Genomic DNA, 15,567 nt, shown 5'->3' with positions numbered 1-15,567 from the left:
CCTCAGCTTTGGCGTGCGCCCAGTGCAGCCCACTCCTAAATGCGGTGGAAAATCATCATGGCCCGGTGAAGGTCCCCAGAAACATCCCCGTCTTCTGGGAACAGTGTGGTACAAATCCCATGTTGCAGTGACACAGGCTCCTGTTTGCAAAGAAGCCCTGGCAGCGTGAGCTCCTTTAATGAATGCATCGCTTGAAACCAGGTTCTCGCCATCTGTTCCATCCCTTCATTTCAGTGTAAGAAGAACCTATTTTGCAATTAAGTCCTTTAAAAGGAAGGGTTTTGTCATTTAACTGCATGTATACATTTGTGATACAATACCACAGCCATTTTCCGATTAGGGTTTAAAAATCTCATAACTTCTGTGCTAAATGAGACAAGAAATGTGGAGTCCAAGGTACAGCAGCAGGAACAACTGTGTTGTGTGGGTGACATGCACCGAGCGGTCCGAGAGATCAATGGGAACGGCGAAGCGCTCAGCACGTTGCTTTGCATTCTGTTATTTAATCTCAAGCGTCCACATTTCACGTTGCTCACGTCTTGCTGCCCACCCACCTCTACCCCCCCACACACACACTGACTTCTTTATCTGTATGGGTGTTTTTTCCCCCCCTCCCTTCTTATTTTCTCTGTACCAGCTCATTGGGGCTTTGGAGCAGGATGAACAGGCACGTCGGCAGCGTCTGGCATACAAAGTAGAGCAACTTATTGGTGCCATGTCTATTGAGAGCTGAAGAATGGCCGCGGAGCTCACGAACAGCAAAGGGCAGAGGTTTGCACGGACTCTCGGGAATTAAGAGAGAGAACAAGCAGGAATTAAGAGCAAGAACAAGCAGGAGAGGTGCTGGACACATCTAAATACCAAGGCTCTTCTGGAGGGAGCAGAGACTGGCCCAAGGATTGACTGTGTTCCAAATCATTCGGGATCCGGTTTGAAAAGGCAGGAAGAGGAAAAGACAAATCATCTCAATCAAAGTCAAATCAAGATGGATCATTCTTTTCAAGCAGACGTGGGAAGAAGGAACCTGGAAAGTCTGGATGTCTCCATAACTGCTGCTTTGCATGAAAATTGTTTGATGTATATTAGAAAACTAACTTGAATTAAAGGGGTTTTTAAAAAAAAAAAAAAAAAAAAACAAAGGAAGGAAGAAAAAGAAACAAAAAAATAGAGCAAAAACACAGAGGCCACAGAGATAATCCTGGCAACAAGCTCTGAATCCTGTCCTCGAGAGAACCCGAGGACGCGGCTCAGAAATGCTGTGAACAGACTCTTATGCCAATTGGAAAGTCTGGAAAACCGAAATTCTCTTCTTTTTGGGATCTTATAAAAAATTACGAGCACAAGTTTGCACCACACCTTTTTACACAAGTAAAATAGCAGTTTAGCCAGAAAATAGTTCAGTGGCTGAGTAACTTATAGGCACTAGAAGGAACTATACTCAATTGCAAAACCATCAGATCATCCAACCTGTCTCGAAATCCAGCTTTATCGATGTATTTATATAGTGTCAATATATATCTATTTTTTTTAAATCCCGTTTACTGTCGAATGAGGGAAGATCTTGATTTTAAGCGCTTTCCCCTTTTCCAGCCCCGTTCGGCCTCGCGGGGCGCCGGTGCCACCGCGGTGACCTGGCGGTGCTGTGGCCATGGTCACGGTCACAGCCATGGTCATGGCCATGGTCACATCCAGCCGTGGTGGGCACGTTGCTGGTTTCTGCCGGTACGTTTGCGCAGAAGCCTCCAGCCACCCTCTCCCCACCGGGCAGAGCTGCGGTGAAACCTCCCCGGTTGCGTTTTGGGGCGGTTTCTGGCAGCCGCCTCTTATTTCTTGCAGTAAATAAGACAACAAACCCCCAATGTTTACAGTGTTTACAGTGAGCGATACTTGAAAAGACTGGCCGGAGTGAGATGAGATATTGATCGCTTTTCTGTTTGACTTGCAGAGCTGATCAGCACGGGCTCCCTTTGCGTTTCTCTGCCAGCGTTCGCGGTGCTGCCCGGGGTCAGGTTCAGGATTTGAATTTCCACTGGGGAAGGGAAGGAAATCTTTGCTCCAGGCAAGGGAAAACCTAAACCAGTGTTCCAGGGGCCAGCTAGTGCTGCTGTCTTGTCTCCGTCTCGGCGTCTTGTTGTGATATTCAGTTCCTCGCTGGCCCCCACGGCGTGTGTTCATGTGGCCAGCGACAGGCAAATGTTTGTCAGTGTTGTTTCTTTAAAAAGACACCAAAGCTTATGTGTGTCCCTTCGTAGAGTGCCAGGAGGGGAAGGAACGCTGTAAATATTTCTCCCTGTAATAAATATTGATATTTGTGCAGGCTGCAGCGGGGAGGACAGGGCGATGAGGTGTAATGGAAATATAAGTATTGACTGCGTGAGCGTGGCGGGGCTGTGCAGACTGGGACCTCCCTTTGCAGCCAGCGGGTGTCGAAGGAAAATCCATTTTCATATCTGTCCCCTCCTCCATGGTTCCTGCCCAGAGAAGCCCTGATGGGGTCCCCATGGGCTGCACCAAGAGAGCTGCCGGCTTTCGGCCTTGGGACGCAGCCCTAAGGGGACCCAGCGACAGCGAGAAGCGCGTAGGGAAATACTCAGGAAACTTGTTGGTTTAATTACCGTTCAGTAAAAGCCATGCCAAGTCCGCTTTCTTTTGGTAATCCACTTTTGTGAGTTTCTCTGGGCCCTATTAATGCTCTGGAAGAAAATACTGATAATCATCAACCTCGTGCAATAAGTTCTTGACATTTACAACGGCCTGAGCTTTGGAACTGGAGGGCTGGGGTTTACTGAGGCAAGGAGAGAGCTGCCAGGAACAGACTGAGAAGCAGAGCAGGATTCGTGCTGCCTGTTATCGGGAGAATTCCCTTCCCACGGATCCTTCTCCTGCACAGTGGATCTCATTTTAAAGACAGAAAATGTGCAAATGTCCAGGTTGCCCTGTTAAATTCTGGTGAATGAGCCCGCCCTGCTCTTTGCTGGGGTGTTACGGGAGATTGCGGAGCGTCAGGTTTTGAAATCCTCCAGGTCTCGTTTATTACGGGTTTCTGTTAACTGCTGTTCACAGTGACCCGGCACGCAGCTTATTTGAGTGATTTCTGGAGCTGTATTCTAGTTGTGGGCATTGTCTTGGGTATCCATCTGAAAATCGCTCACCAAATTCTTACGGTACCCTGAAACCCAAAGAAAACACTCCAAACAGTCTCCAAATGCTTCTAAATATTGATCTGAGTAGTTATCTCTGCAGGATTCACAGAACGTGAGTGCTGCCCGAAGCAAAGACCTGGCTTTTCATCCCCTGGGGGCTGGTCAGTGTGTGCTTGCCCTACAGCCCTGTGCTTCTCTTATCTTCACATCTATCTGAGAGGCTTTTGTGTAGCTGCTTTTAAGCCTCCTTTGCTCCTCCTGCTCTCTGCCCTCTGGCCAGGAACACCCCATAAAAGAAAAATAAGGCGCGTAGATGAGGTTCCTGGGGACGTGGTTCAGTGCCAGTTAGGTTAACAGTTGCACTCAGTGACCTTGAGGGTCTCGTCCAACCAAAATGATTCTATAAGCATTTAGTCATTCCCCCTTCCCTGGTGTTTTCTGAGCAAAGGCGAAGGTCCCCAATCATCCCCGGGGCTCCAGGTGCTCCGTGTGCATTAAAAGAATCCAACATGGCTAAACGCGGGATGTGTATTCCATGAATACACCAGAGCACTAAGGAGAGGTGGACTTGGATTTTTGGTCCTGGGGGAGGAATTTGAGCAGAGGAGGAAAAGGGAAAGCAGCAGGGGCACTTTGCAAACCAGTAAGTTGTCACACTTCTAACTGGCTTCCAAAGGATGCAGCAGAAATGTCTCTTCTTCATCATCTGAAAAGGCATTAGGAGGATGGTGTAGGGAAGAGCACGGTGCTGGCTGGAAGGGGCAGCCTGTAAATAATCTACCAAGTGTCTGCTTGTGGGGGTTGACATGAATTATGGATCTTTACAGGCAATTGTATGGAACAAAGCAACTTATCCCCTTGGGACAAAGGACTTGTAATCTATAGCCCTGTTTGCATCCAGCTTTTCAGTTATTCTGTTGGGAAGAGGGAGCTTCAGATCTCAAAATGGCATTTTCTTCACCCTTGCAGCAAACTGGACTCGAGATTTGGTCAGGAGGGGGCAATGACTTTGCCTTAGATGAAACGATTTCACATCCCTCTCATTGCCCCCTTCCTCCTGCAAGGCCAGTTGGTGTTTTGATTCTCCAGTTCACTTCATTTCAGGTATTTCGACATCAAAGTGGGAGACGTCATTTTCTGGAATCTCTCTGCCTGGTGTCACTGCTTAAATAATTCTATTTAATCTTCTGCTCATGAGCTATCAAAGCACCCACTCCAAGGGGGAGCAAGGTGCTAATCAAACGCTTCTCCACCTTGAAAGCCTTTATTAAAAACCCATATACAAGAGTCTAACTTACAGGCAAGCTTGTCTCCTCCGCATGAGCCCTGCTGTGGAGCACCACAATGCTGCAGCCCACCAAAGTCCAGAGGATGTGGACATCAAGCGGTCCACGCTTTGCCATAAAGGATGGATTTACGTTTAACGGGAGGCAGGAGAGATGAGCACGGCCAAAGCATTGGAGCCTCTGGGGGATCCAGCACGGAGCAGTCCACAGCTGCATGAAAACCCAGCGGGAACCAGCGCTGAGAAGTAAAAACCACTTGCCGTGGGTGGGCAGCATCCCAGGCAGGGGAGGTTCATCCTGAAGGATGCTGGACGCGGCCGTGCCGTTCGGCGACGCCTTCCCGCAGGGTCTCGGTGCTGTGGCGCGGTGGGGATGGCGAGTGCGGCCGCTCGACACGGTGGCACCAGAGACCTTCATCACAGCAGTGCCTTCAACACACTGTCTTAAAATCCCAACGGCCCGTCCCCACCTAAGTTCTCTCCCCTACCCGCAACTGGACTTTACCAAAAAAATGTCACAACGTAGGAAACAATTTGGGTGGGCACGTAGAGGACTAAAGCAAGAGGACTTAAAGCTCTGGGGCCGCGTTCCTGCGCGCTGCTGGCTCCGAGCACCTCGGGTAAGTCATTTAAGTCTGTGTGGAAAGGGTCGGAGCGCTTCCCTCCTCCGGTGGGCACGACCTACAAACAAGGTCTTCTTTCCAGAAGTCCCGAGCAGCCAGCGGGGATGAGGAGAGACCTGCCCGCTGCTCTCGCCCTGTCCCAGAGCAGCAGGTTGGCAAAGGGCAGAGCAGGTCCCAGCACGGTGCCCGTGATGCTCCCGGAGCTGGTTCCCTGGAGCAGCCCAGTTGCTGGCTCGTCTCCATCCCCTTTCCAGTGCTGTCAGAGCCACCGGGACTCAGCTCGCCAAACTAAATGAAACTCGGATAGACTTGACTTGAATAAGCTGGGACATCAGGGGAAGCTCACGAGTGACTGGACCCTGGAGAAAAAATATAATATAAAAAAAAAAAAACGTTCAGAGAAGGATAAGCGACATCAAAGAGGCATTAAAATGCCACAAAGCTTCAGCCATCCTATTTCAGAATTGCATTTGTACCATAAACCACAAGCCAATAACGCAGGGAGCTGCGACGTTGTATATAGTTGCGTACTAGGTAGAGCTCGGTGAGCAGTTCCGTCTGTTTAGTGAATGTGTCTTCGGTGAAAACTCCCGCACCGCCCCGGCCTTCACCCAAGGCCACCAAAACCAGCGGGTTGGAGGCCAAAGGCGAAGTGCTGGTGGCAGCTAAGAGGCCACCCAGCACCTACATGGACAGGATGCTTCTTTTCTTTTTAATTAGACCTTCGGTGGGGAAATAATCAGAGTAAAAGATGCCGGTGTGCACTGCGAAGAAGGCGCCGTTCGGGATCCGCTGAGCCAAGCAACCACGAATGTGCAATTTCAGTGTAGGCTGGGGCAGGTCAGTTTTGCAGGGGAAGAGGATGGGAGTCTCCAAACCGATTTTTGTCACCTGAAAGGCTTTGTCCAAGGCCTCTATTTGCCATGAAGAGTCCCCAGCTTTGGGCGGTGGGCCCGTTCTGGGGTGTCCCCGCTGTGAGCATGGGGGTGTCCGTGTCCTTCTCCTTTCAGATCCTGTTTGCCCCCGTGTTACCCGTTCCTCTCCTTTCTTTGTAAAAGTGGAATATAATACTGAAAAAATAGACGTTCCTGCAGCTTAGAACGTGCTCAAAAGACCTGCAGGGTCCATCCGATTGCATGGACAATATCCCAAACTCTCTGAGCCTCCCGAGGCTGCCAAATCAAATACGAAATCTCCCGTAGGGCCTTTTCTTTGAGATTTTTTTTAATACCTCTTATTTCAAATAAGCTTGGAAGTTTATGCAATAGCTTCTCCATGGGATGTTTCAGTCTCACGGACCAAGCGGCGGAAAAGCGCGTCTGCAAGAGGAGCCGACGGAAGGTAAACGAGCTGATAAATGAGCTGATTTTGCCACGTTATTTCGTAGCTTCGAAAGATACTGTAGTAAAATATCCTTCTCTTACTGACGAGTGTTTCTGTGCTAATGGCACCTTGGGGGCCGTTAGGAGAAGCGGTGGGAAGCAGCAAGGGGAAGGGAATGTACAGGTACTCAAACTTGTGGAGTCCCCAAAACTGTCACAGAATGTAGAGATATCAGCCGTGGAATCGGTTCTGATTTCTTCTGCCCGTCCTGTCCCCCCCAAAATATAAATCCATGCCAGTTTTAGGGGATTTGTGTATTGACAGGAACAATGAATTGGTTTGTATCCGTACCCATTCCACCGTATCGTTCTCTGGCTCCTCCCCTCCCCGTTATACTTGACACACTGGAGTTCTGTATTATATTTTTTTTAAGATGATTGTCTGTTTTTTTTGTTGTTTTTACAAGTGTTGTGGAAAAAAAAAAATGTAAGAAAGTTTAAGTATTTAAAAATGTTCCAAGGATTAAAAAAAAGGGGGTTTTGTTATTATTCTAATATATTATTGTGTACCTATTGTAAATATGAAACACTCCTATTTTGCAAGCCAAGGACTCACTTTGTACTGTTGTTATATATAAATAAAGTTTACTGGTTAAAAAAGCCTTCCTGAGCAATTCCTTATTTCCTAACGTGGTGTGGGGCATTTACTGTATAAGCTGAGTCTACAGGTGAGCAATATTTACTTACTGAATCACACCAGCAATAGATGGGCACTGGAAATCTGGAAATAACCGCAATCCAGTGATTCTGGGGGTGCAGCTGGGTTGGATGGGGGTCTGGGATTGCCCCTGCGCTTCACCTTTGGAAAAGCAACTTCCCCCATTGCAGCAGGGCTAAATTTTTCAGTAATAAATGCAAAACCAAGCGCATTGGATGCAGGGAGGCTCCGTGGGACCGAGCGATGCTGCAGGCAAATGCTGTTTGCAAATAAAAGGCCTGGATGAGTTTTTAATGTCTTTTTCCCCTCCTTGAAGTTATCAGTCCTTAAGGTAAAACGCATTTGCTTCCATTTCATAAATTCAAGCTAAAATTGTAGCGAGCGCTGAGAGGCAGGAGCTGAGCAGGAGGAATCAGCAAGTGCCTTCTTCAGCAGCTGTCTGTCAACTTTAATGACCAATATGGTTGCAATTACAGCAATGAACTTTCTCTAACAGCCCCAAATTACTCTGGATGATGGTAAGTGACAGAAAAATTGAGACCCTTAAGGAAGCATTAGAGAAGAAACGTGGGGATCTGGAACAAGAGGTCTTACTGCTTTTTCTGAAGGATTTTAGGGTTATTTTTTTCCTTTCTAAATTAGGTACTAAAGAGGATCAATCTAACCCAGGAGGAGAAGGCACAGCACACTGTGGATCACAGCAGGGAGTTCAGTGCTGCCCCAAGACGTAGTTTTTGCACAGACATTTGACAGTGAATCCGCTTGTTTTAGTGTCGCGATGTGGAGCTGCTCCCGTTTGAAGCCAATGCAAATATATCCCGTCAGCGCAGCAATCTGCTCCTCAGGCAGGTCATTTTATCTTGTTCTCCTCAAATTGAGAGCTGAGCTTGACATGAACCTCAGGAAGGCAGCTGGGCCACATCCTGCCGCCTCCCAGTTTAAACCAGTAGATTTTAACCTCAGCAGATCGATCCCATGGGCTCTCTGATGCTGGGGGTCCTGTAACCGGTCCAGCGCAGAACTGGGATTCTCTGTAATATTCCCCCAATATTGAGTCAATTTTTACATGGATTATTGAAGTTAGGGAATCAAAGAGGAGATGACTCTTTTTCACTTGTGCCTTGAGTTAGTCTAAATTTATACATACAATAAAATACAAACAGATCTGAGGTTCCCAGGGCTTTCCTAAGGACTGGAGGACCAAGATTAAAATACTAATAGATCTGAGGTTCCCAGGGCTTTCCTAAGGACTGGAGGACCAAGATTAAAATACAAACAGTTCTGAGGTTCCCAGAGCTTTCCTAAGGGCTGGAGGAGCGGGGTGGGGTATTATATATTCCAGGGGACCTCTGGAGATGCTGATCTTGCTGGTGGCCATTGGGTTGTAGTGGAGGATGGCTCTTGCCAGGACACATCTCCACCCCATGCGCGACCTTTAAGAGATCATTGACTCGTTCAGCCCAGCAGAGGCAAAAGAAACTTCAATGCGAATCGACAGCATTGACCATGGGGTCATTTGTATTCATCCACACCCTGTTAATATATGTAATATAATAAGTGTACTCAATTAAAAATTACATTTTATCTAGCACGCGCTTCGCAGGGCTCAATCAGCACTGACAAGGTCAAGTGGTGCTTAATAAAGGTTGTATAAGATGCAGATGGTTTAGATGCCTCTATCATTTTCCATGTCCAAAGAGGGAAGAGCCACAAAGCTGCGCTTTGGGAGGCAAAAAGTTTGGACCTGACTTAGGTAAGGTTGTGGGTTGGAGCGAATATCCCAATGGAAAGCACCTGGTACCCACCTGTGCAGGGGGATCGCGGCTCTGCAAACCACAGCAAACCACAATTTACCCTCCATCCCCCCATTTTCGCTTTGTTTGTGCTTCCCCCACCCGGAACCCCTGAGAGCAGCTTTTGTTTCACCTTCAGAATAGATGGGATTGCCCCGTTGGTTAATCACCGTCGCTCTGTAAATAGTAGACGGGATTTTGGACAACCCGGCGCTGGCTTTTCAAGCCTGGTTATCAGGGCGAGCTAATGGAGGTGACACTTTCAATTATCAAATACAATCCTGGCATTAATATTGACCTGTTTAAATTCCAGCATCTTTTCTCGTCTGTGGATGCTTAGCTAGAGGGTGACATATAATTGTATGTAATCAGACAGCAATCTTAAACTGGCAGTGATAACCACACAAATCTTGCTTTTTATTCCAATAACCATGCGTGTTCTTGTTATATTTAAGTGGCTAACTCAGTCGTAATGGAAATTTAGCTTAGTGTTGAGTGGACATTTTGCTTAAAATGGAGCACATCGCTAGTGTTAAAACCCATCCTCCCTAATCCAGAATTATCTTGTGGGATGCTCAGGACCCCAGGTCAAGCTGGAACCTGAAAAGTATTAAAGTTGTAATGGAGGATACTGGCCTGACATCAACAGGATGAAAAGTAGCTTTGAGATCTTACAGAAAAGAAATCTTGTATCTGCTCCAGTATATTGATGTGTTTGCGCAGGCAAGTGTATATAAAAATAACGTGGAAGTATTATAACACAATATAAAAAATAGACGTACAGCATAATGCAACATGAACGTGTCTATATCTATTTATATCGAGAGTATACCCCAGGGTTCATGTTAAACTTAAAATTGAAAGTATTGATGCCAAAGTAAAGGATTTGTTTTTCTTTCTAAATAATGGTTATGAAAATGGAAACCACTCAGGCTTTATTGTCACTTCATAATTAGCTCCAGTGAAGGAATCTAATTACAAATGTTCAATTCTGCCCCATGGCAAAGTGTCTAAGAAAAGGGAAGGGTTGCCAGGCTTAGACAACTCAGGTAAAAATTAACTCTATGGTGATACTGATAATTAAGAATGTCTCTATCAGCTTGTCTGAGTGTTAATGAATCAGGCTGTTCTTTTCACATTTGATTACTGGAGTTTTGCAACTGCCATTTTGCCCTTATTGCTCCTGGAAAAAGGCTCATCTATGGCCTGAGCACCAGGAATAATGTTTGGGGGTTAATAAATAGATCCCACTGTTTCCCGAGGTCCTAAACCGGGTCCCCATGGGGCTGTGCGTGTGTCCTCATCTCACACCACCTCTGTTTTGGAGCAGGCCTGAAGGACTTGTAGCAGCATAAAACACAAAACAGAGGGTTTCTGCTTTGTAGCCCATTTAAAACAAAATCATCAATGGTCAGTATAATTTGAAAACTGCCCTTTTGCGTTGTTGCTTTGCTTTGCTCAGCCCTCGCCATGAGCAGGGACATCTTCACCAGCTCAGGGTGCTCAGAGCCCCGTCCAGCCTGGCCTGGGATGTCTCCAGGGATGGTTCATCCACCACCTCTCTGCCCAACCTGGGCCAGGCTCTCACCACCCTCAGGGACAACAATTTCTCCCTCATGTCCAGCCTGAATCTCCCCTGTTCTATTTTAAAACCATCACCCCTTTTCCTATCACAAGGGCCGCTGACACCCAGCTACAGGCTAAAGCAAAGAGCCCAGCACTGGGACCTCCAGCTCCGTAGACACAAAAGCTGGAGCTCCCACAGCCTCCTGCTGTTTCAAAGCAATAAATCTACATTTACTCCTGCAGCGGAATTATTCTCCTCTGTGGTTCGCTCCCAGCTTTGCTGTTGCCTTTCCATGTGAGCAACCTGCGTGCCACCCCTCTGAAAAACACAACGGAGCTGCTTTCCCATCCCTTAATGCAGGTGCTGGGAGATTTTTAATTGGATTTGGAGAGGCTGAGATGAAAGGCACCGCGGAAGCAGCGGGGACATTCATTAGCCGAGGCCCCGCTGGGTGCCAGGGCTGGCTCTGGACACTCCACCCGTGGTGGCCGGGGGGACACGGGGACACGGGGCTGGGCTGCACGACATTGTCATTCTGCTCCAGCCACCGCCGGCTGCCCGGTGAGGAGAAAGCCTTTTCTCTTTTGTTAGCACTCCATTAGGCTGAGCTTTGAGGAAAAGATATAAATGCTTAAAACTTCTTTTTCTTTCGTTTTCTTGCCATGTTCAGCCTTCACAAAGGGAAGTGTTGGGATGATCTCGGGGGGGAGAGTTGCTCTCACACGAGTTTTTAAGCGTTCTTTTGACGTTCATTTGATTCTTGCGGCAGACACCTTCAATCTCTCTGAGCTCGCCACAAAGGCATTGCCTCAGGCTGTACAGGAGTTTATAGACTAGGTCACAGACCTCATGCATGTTTTATACGTGCTCAAAGAGCATTTTAGCCTTTGACAAGCGCGGGTCAGAGTGCCAGCACCCTGCCCGAGAGCAAAGTGGCTCAGGGCAAGTCACACGGAACTAATCCACCAAACAAATAGATCAAGCACCAGAAAGACTCAAATCCACTTTGGGAGAGAACTCGAAAGGACGGCTCTGTGCGTGGTCTGGCCTTTTTGTCGACACAAGTAGAAGCAGGACGATGGCCTGATGCTTCCAGAAGGATTACAAACTGCTGGCTGCGAGGCTGGCAGCGAAATAACAGCCCTGGACAGCAGCTCCTCTCATGCTAATTGCTGGGATTCACCTCTCCTGCTGCAGATATATAAGAGAGATCGGCTCTTCTAGAAGATGTTACCCCAGCTGAGCTGAATCACCTTCTGGAGATGCTGTAATTTGCCATCCAGCACACAAGAACAGTATTCATCGAGTTGGAGCAGCAGGGTGCTGCCAGGGCTCGGTGTGTACCGGCCATGGGAAATGCATCCCCAATGCTAATTTACACACATACACGAATAAATCAACTGTCTCTTGGTACAGGGTTGCTAAGGGCGCTCTGTGGGGAGCTCACTCCCAAGGATGCTCCTCTGAAACAAGGCAGAATCTCTTTCTCCATCCTCAGAGGAGCTGGTTGGTTGGGAAGCCAATAGCCCAGTGCACAGGCTGGAGGATTAGCAGGTTGGTAATGGATATGGGTTGAGTAATAATCTGTGGAGTGATTAGTATGGATGTGATTTTTGGATTATTAAGGATGCGGCAGAGCTGTCTGCTCAGGAAAGATGTTTGCACTGACCAGTTTGAACGCAGTGACCGTTACCTTAATGCTGTGATTAAAGCCACATTTAAGACACCTCATTAAGTTACAGTGTAAGAGTGAATTCTTGAAACCTGCAGCAAGAAATATATGCAGGCCTGGTGGGTGAAGAATGCAAGACGAATCGTTTCTCTGCAGCTGTGTTACTGTCAATGAACTCAGTTCGGCTGCAGGATAAGTCTCGAGCAAAAGCATCTCCTGTGCACCTCAGGTGTGGGGTTCCTGCAAGGTTCTGAAGCGGATTGAGTTTTCCCATCTCTGCTGAGCCCTGAAAACAAGGGAGTCCTCTTCACATCAAAAGGGGGTTAAACATACAGATGGATCCCCGACCTGTCTGCAAAGCACTGACCTGGAAGGGAAGGAGACTTTCAACTGCCTTATTACCTACCCTGAAGCTCAAAGCTGCAGATCACGTCCCTCTCAGTTGCCTTTTGTTGCTCTCAGGATGAAAGTTCTTTGGCAGAAGGGATTAGAGAACCAAAGGATTGTAAATCCTTCCCTGCCCTTGCTCCTGTGAGGAATGGAGGGGATCCATGGCTCTGTCTGATGCTGGGGCCACCCCTGCACACCTGTGCACAGACAGACACACACACACACACAACCTCTGCGTGTTTATAAAACAATCTTTTTAATTTTCTGGTTGGCTTGGCAAATCACAGCTGCTCCTTCCCCAGAGCTCCTGAGCACATTTGCACAGGTTGCCATTTACATACAGTAGGGTTTTTCATTTCCTTCGTGCCGCGCATTTCACGAATAAGCCGCCTGCAATATTGCAGATGGCTGGGATGAGGAGCGGGGTGTGGGGTACTGGGGGGAGGACAGAGCTGAGCCCACACTGCCAATAACCTGCATTTTGCTGAATGGCAGAGCCCAGGTTTGTTGTGGCTGCCCTGTGGTGGCCGATTACATGAGGGTTTGCTCTCCGGTTATTTTTGCTTTAACTCAATGGTTTTGCATTTACCGAGACTGAGCCAAGGTGCTTGACTATTAATTGATTCTTGCTGTTGAGTGAGGCTCGTTAAACAGCAGCTTTGGAGGGGCGAGCGGCCACTCACAGAGGCAGTAATGAGCAGGACAAGCGGTCCCGGGCTGAAACTTCTCTCCTCCAGCATCTGTTAGCACAATTACAACCCCAAAACCACAGCACCAGCCACCAAACACACACACACGTGGCAGGGAAGAGCCTTATTAAAACAAATGGCTCTCCCCACCGCCTCCCATTCAGGGAGATGACAGGAATTTCTCACTCGCCACACCCTGCAGCTGGGTTAATTACCCAGTTTGGGAGAGGCTGCCCCGCCCCAAACCCCCCCAGCATCCCCAAGGCAAACACGGGGGATGCACCAGCTCCGCTTAATTCAGCAGCAAAACCCCCGGGGTGCTTGACGCGGGGAGGGGGGGGGGGGCTCCCCCGGGGCCAGGGCAGCGGGCAGAGTAATTAGCATTCTATAGTGATTAATATGGTGCAATTTGTGCATATGGTGTAATTACGGGGATAATTTATGCACGCAATTGATGAGAGCGGAGCTCGTTCGCTGCTGCTCCCGGTGCCCGGTTCCCCATCGCCACGGGCGGGTCCGAGGGGTTCGTCCCCCACCCCAGGGGGGTGGAACCGCAGCTGGGGGGACACCCGCCGTGTCACCACCCCCGGGAGCGCTTAATGCGAGGAAAAGGGCGGAGGAAAGGCGGGAGCGGAGCGGGAGATGCTCCAGCTCCCGCCGGGCTCTGCCATCTAGTGGTTTGCTCGCTTTTTTGGGGGGGGATTTTTATTTGTCTTCCCTGGATGCCCAGCTCCCGGAGCAGCTCCTGCGGGTCGCTGCTGAGGGGAGGCAGAGGTGCTGGGCAGGTTTTTGGAGGGATCACAGGGACACAAAGCACCAGCACTGGGTTAGCACCAGGTGAAGAGTGAAGTCGGACCTTGACTTGTAAAGCACATTTCTGTATCTCACCTGGCTTGGCTTTTCTCTGGTTGTGCCTTGAGTGTGTCTGTGACCCCATGCACACAGACAATGAAACACAATCCTCTCTCTCCAGTTAAGATGTCAGTGCTGAACTGAAGAACAAGGGTCTAGCCTGACTAATTGGCTCAGATGTCTCATCTTTGCCAGCCTGTTACGAGCTAGTATGCTGATTTTTAGCTGTATAGCAGGGCGAATGGCAAACAAACAAAAAAATCCCAATCTATATGTAGAGGCAGTTGATTGTAAACAGACTGGCTTTAAAAGTATTTGAAAAGCTGCTTGTAATGCCAAACTGGGGCCTGGGACATATTATTCTGCTTCTGAGCTTGAGGGCTGTTGCCTCAATTGAAAAAGGAGTGCAAAAGAAAGGGAGAACTTAGAAACTGGGTGCCTAGTTTAGAGGGTTTTGTTAAATGGGTGGGATAAAGTGTATTTCAGCAAGAGATTCTCCCTGTGAGCACAGGGATCCTTCAGCTCATCTCCACCCTGCTGGAAATCCCCAGTGATGGGAGCCCCAGGACTGAGTTCCAAACTGCTTGAATTCCCTGAAGGGAACGTGCTATATAAATGTAGAAGAATCCTATTTCCAGCCTGACTTCGTGGTGCTGTTAGTGGAGGCTCTGAAAGGCACAGACATCAGAATAAATGTGACCTTCTTAAAGACGGCTGATGATGCAAAGGTCAAAGAAAAAAGTGATTGACGGGGAGAAAAGTACATGCTAATATTTCTCCAAGAGGAAAATGAATTACATATAATGGGTGTAATATTCAAAAAGAGGTAGCGCATATGGTGAGTGATGCCAGCGTTTTAAAGGCACTTAAGCCTTAACATTTCCCCTTGATAAAAGTTCTGTCACTCTTACACAGTGCAGCACACTGACACGTTCCATGGGCGAAGTGTCACGCAGACGTACCCAGGGGAGGGTGTCATGTCAGTGTAAACAGTAGGGTTTGCAGCTCTTTCCAGTGGAGCTTCTCCTCCCTCTTGGGTCATGGCCATTGTGATAGGTTCCACCTGAAAGGTCTGGGCAGAAGGATTGTGCCTGCTGGGTGTTTTGCCGTTGTTGTCAAACATTTTCCTACAATTGAGAAAAAACACATTGCCCTTTCTGCCTTTAGGCAGCGAGCAGCTGGTTTTCATCATTGTCAAGAGCATCACACCCTCAACTTGGACATCTCCAAGGGTGGGACCCTTGTGAATCCTGAGCTTGTCCAAGCTCAATATTTTGGTGTCGGAGCTCTGTATTACTCAATGAGGAATAGGGGCTGCTACAAATTCAGTGCTTTGGGCAGAAAAGGGCTGAGGATGCAGCAACGTGATGGAGCACCAAGCAGATCAGCTTTCTGTGTTGTGGTCCGCATACTTCAACCCTTCCACTTATAAGCACCAGAACCTTCTAGAACAATGGACCACATGCACATGCTGTTGCTAACTTGGTTTCTAGTTGGTTCTCCATTACACAAT

General features: G+C 48.2%; 1 protein-coding gene across 1 annotated transcript in view; it reads left to right on the top strand.

The window, feature by feature from the left end:
• PLXNA2 (plexin A2) overlaps positions 1-2,994 on the top strand; it is a 138,754-nt gene extending 135,760 nt beyond the window's left edge. The window contains exon 32 of the mRNA XM_082069170.1: positions 638-2,994. Within this exon, the coding sequence (XP_081925296.1) occupies positions 638-733 (96 nt within the window). The 3' untranslated portion in view covers positions 734-2,994. The remainder of the gene's footprint in view (positions 1-637) is intronic.
• The last annotated feature ends 12,573 nt before the right edge of the window (positions 2,995-15,567 follow it).

Source organism: Streptopelia decaocto (assembly GCF_964273445.1).
Source record: "Streptopelia decaocto genome assembly, chromosome: 19".
Classification (NCBI taxonomy): Eukaryota; Metazoa; Chordata; class Aves; order Columbiformes; family Columbidae; genus Streptopelia; species Streptopelia decaocto.
The sequence above is the reverse complement of the archived record's forward strand: the minus strand, read 5'-3'. Positions and strand labels throughout refer to the sequence as shown.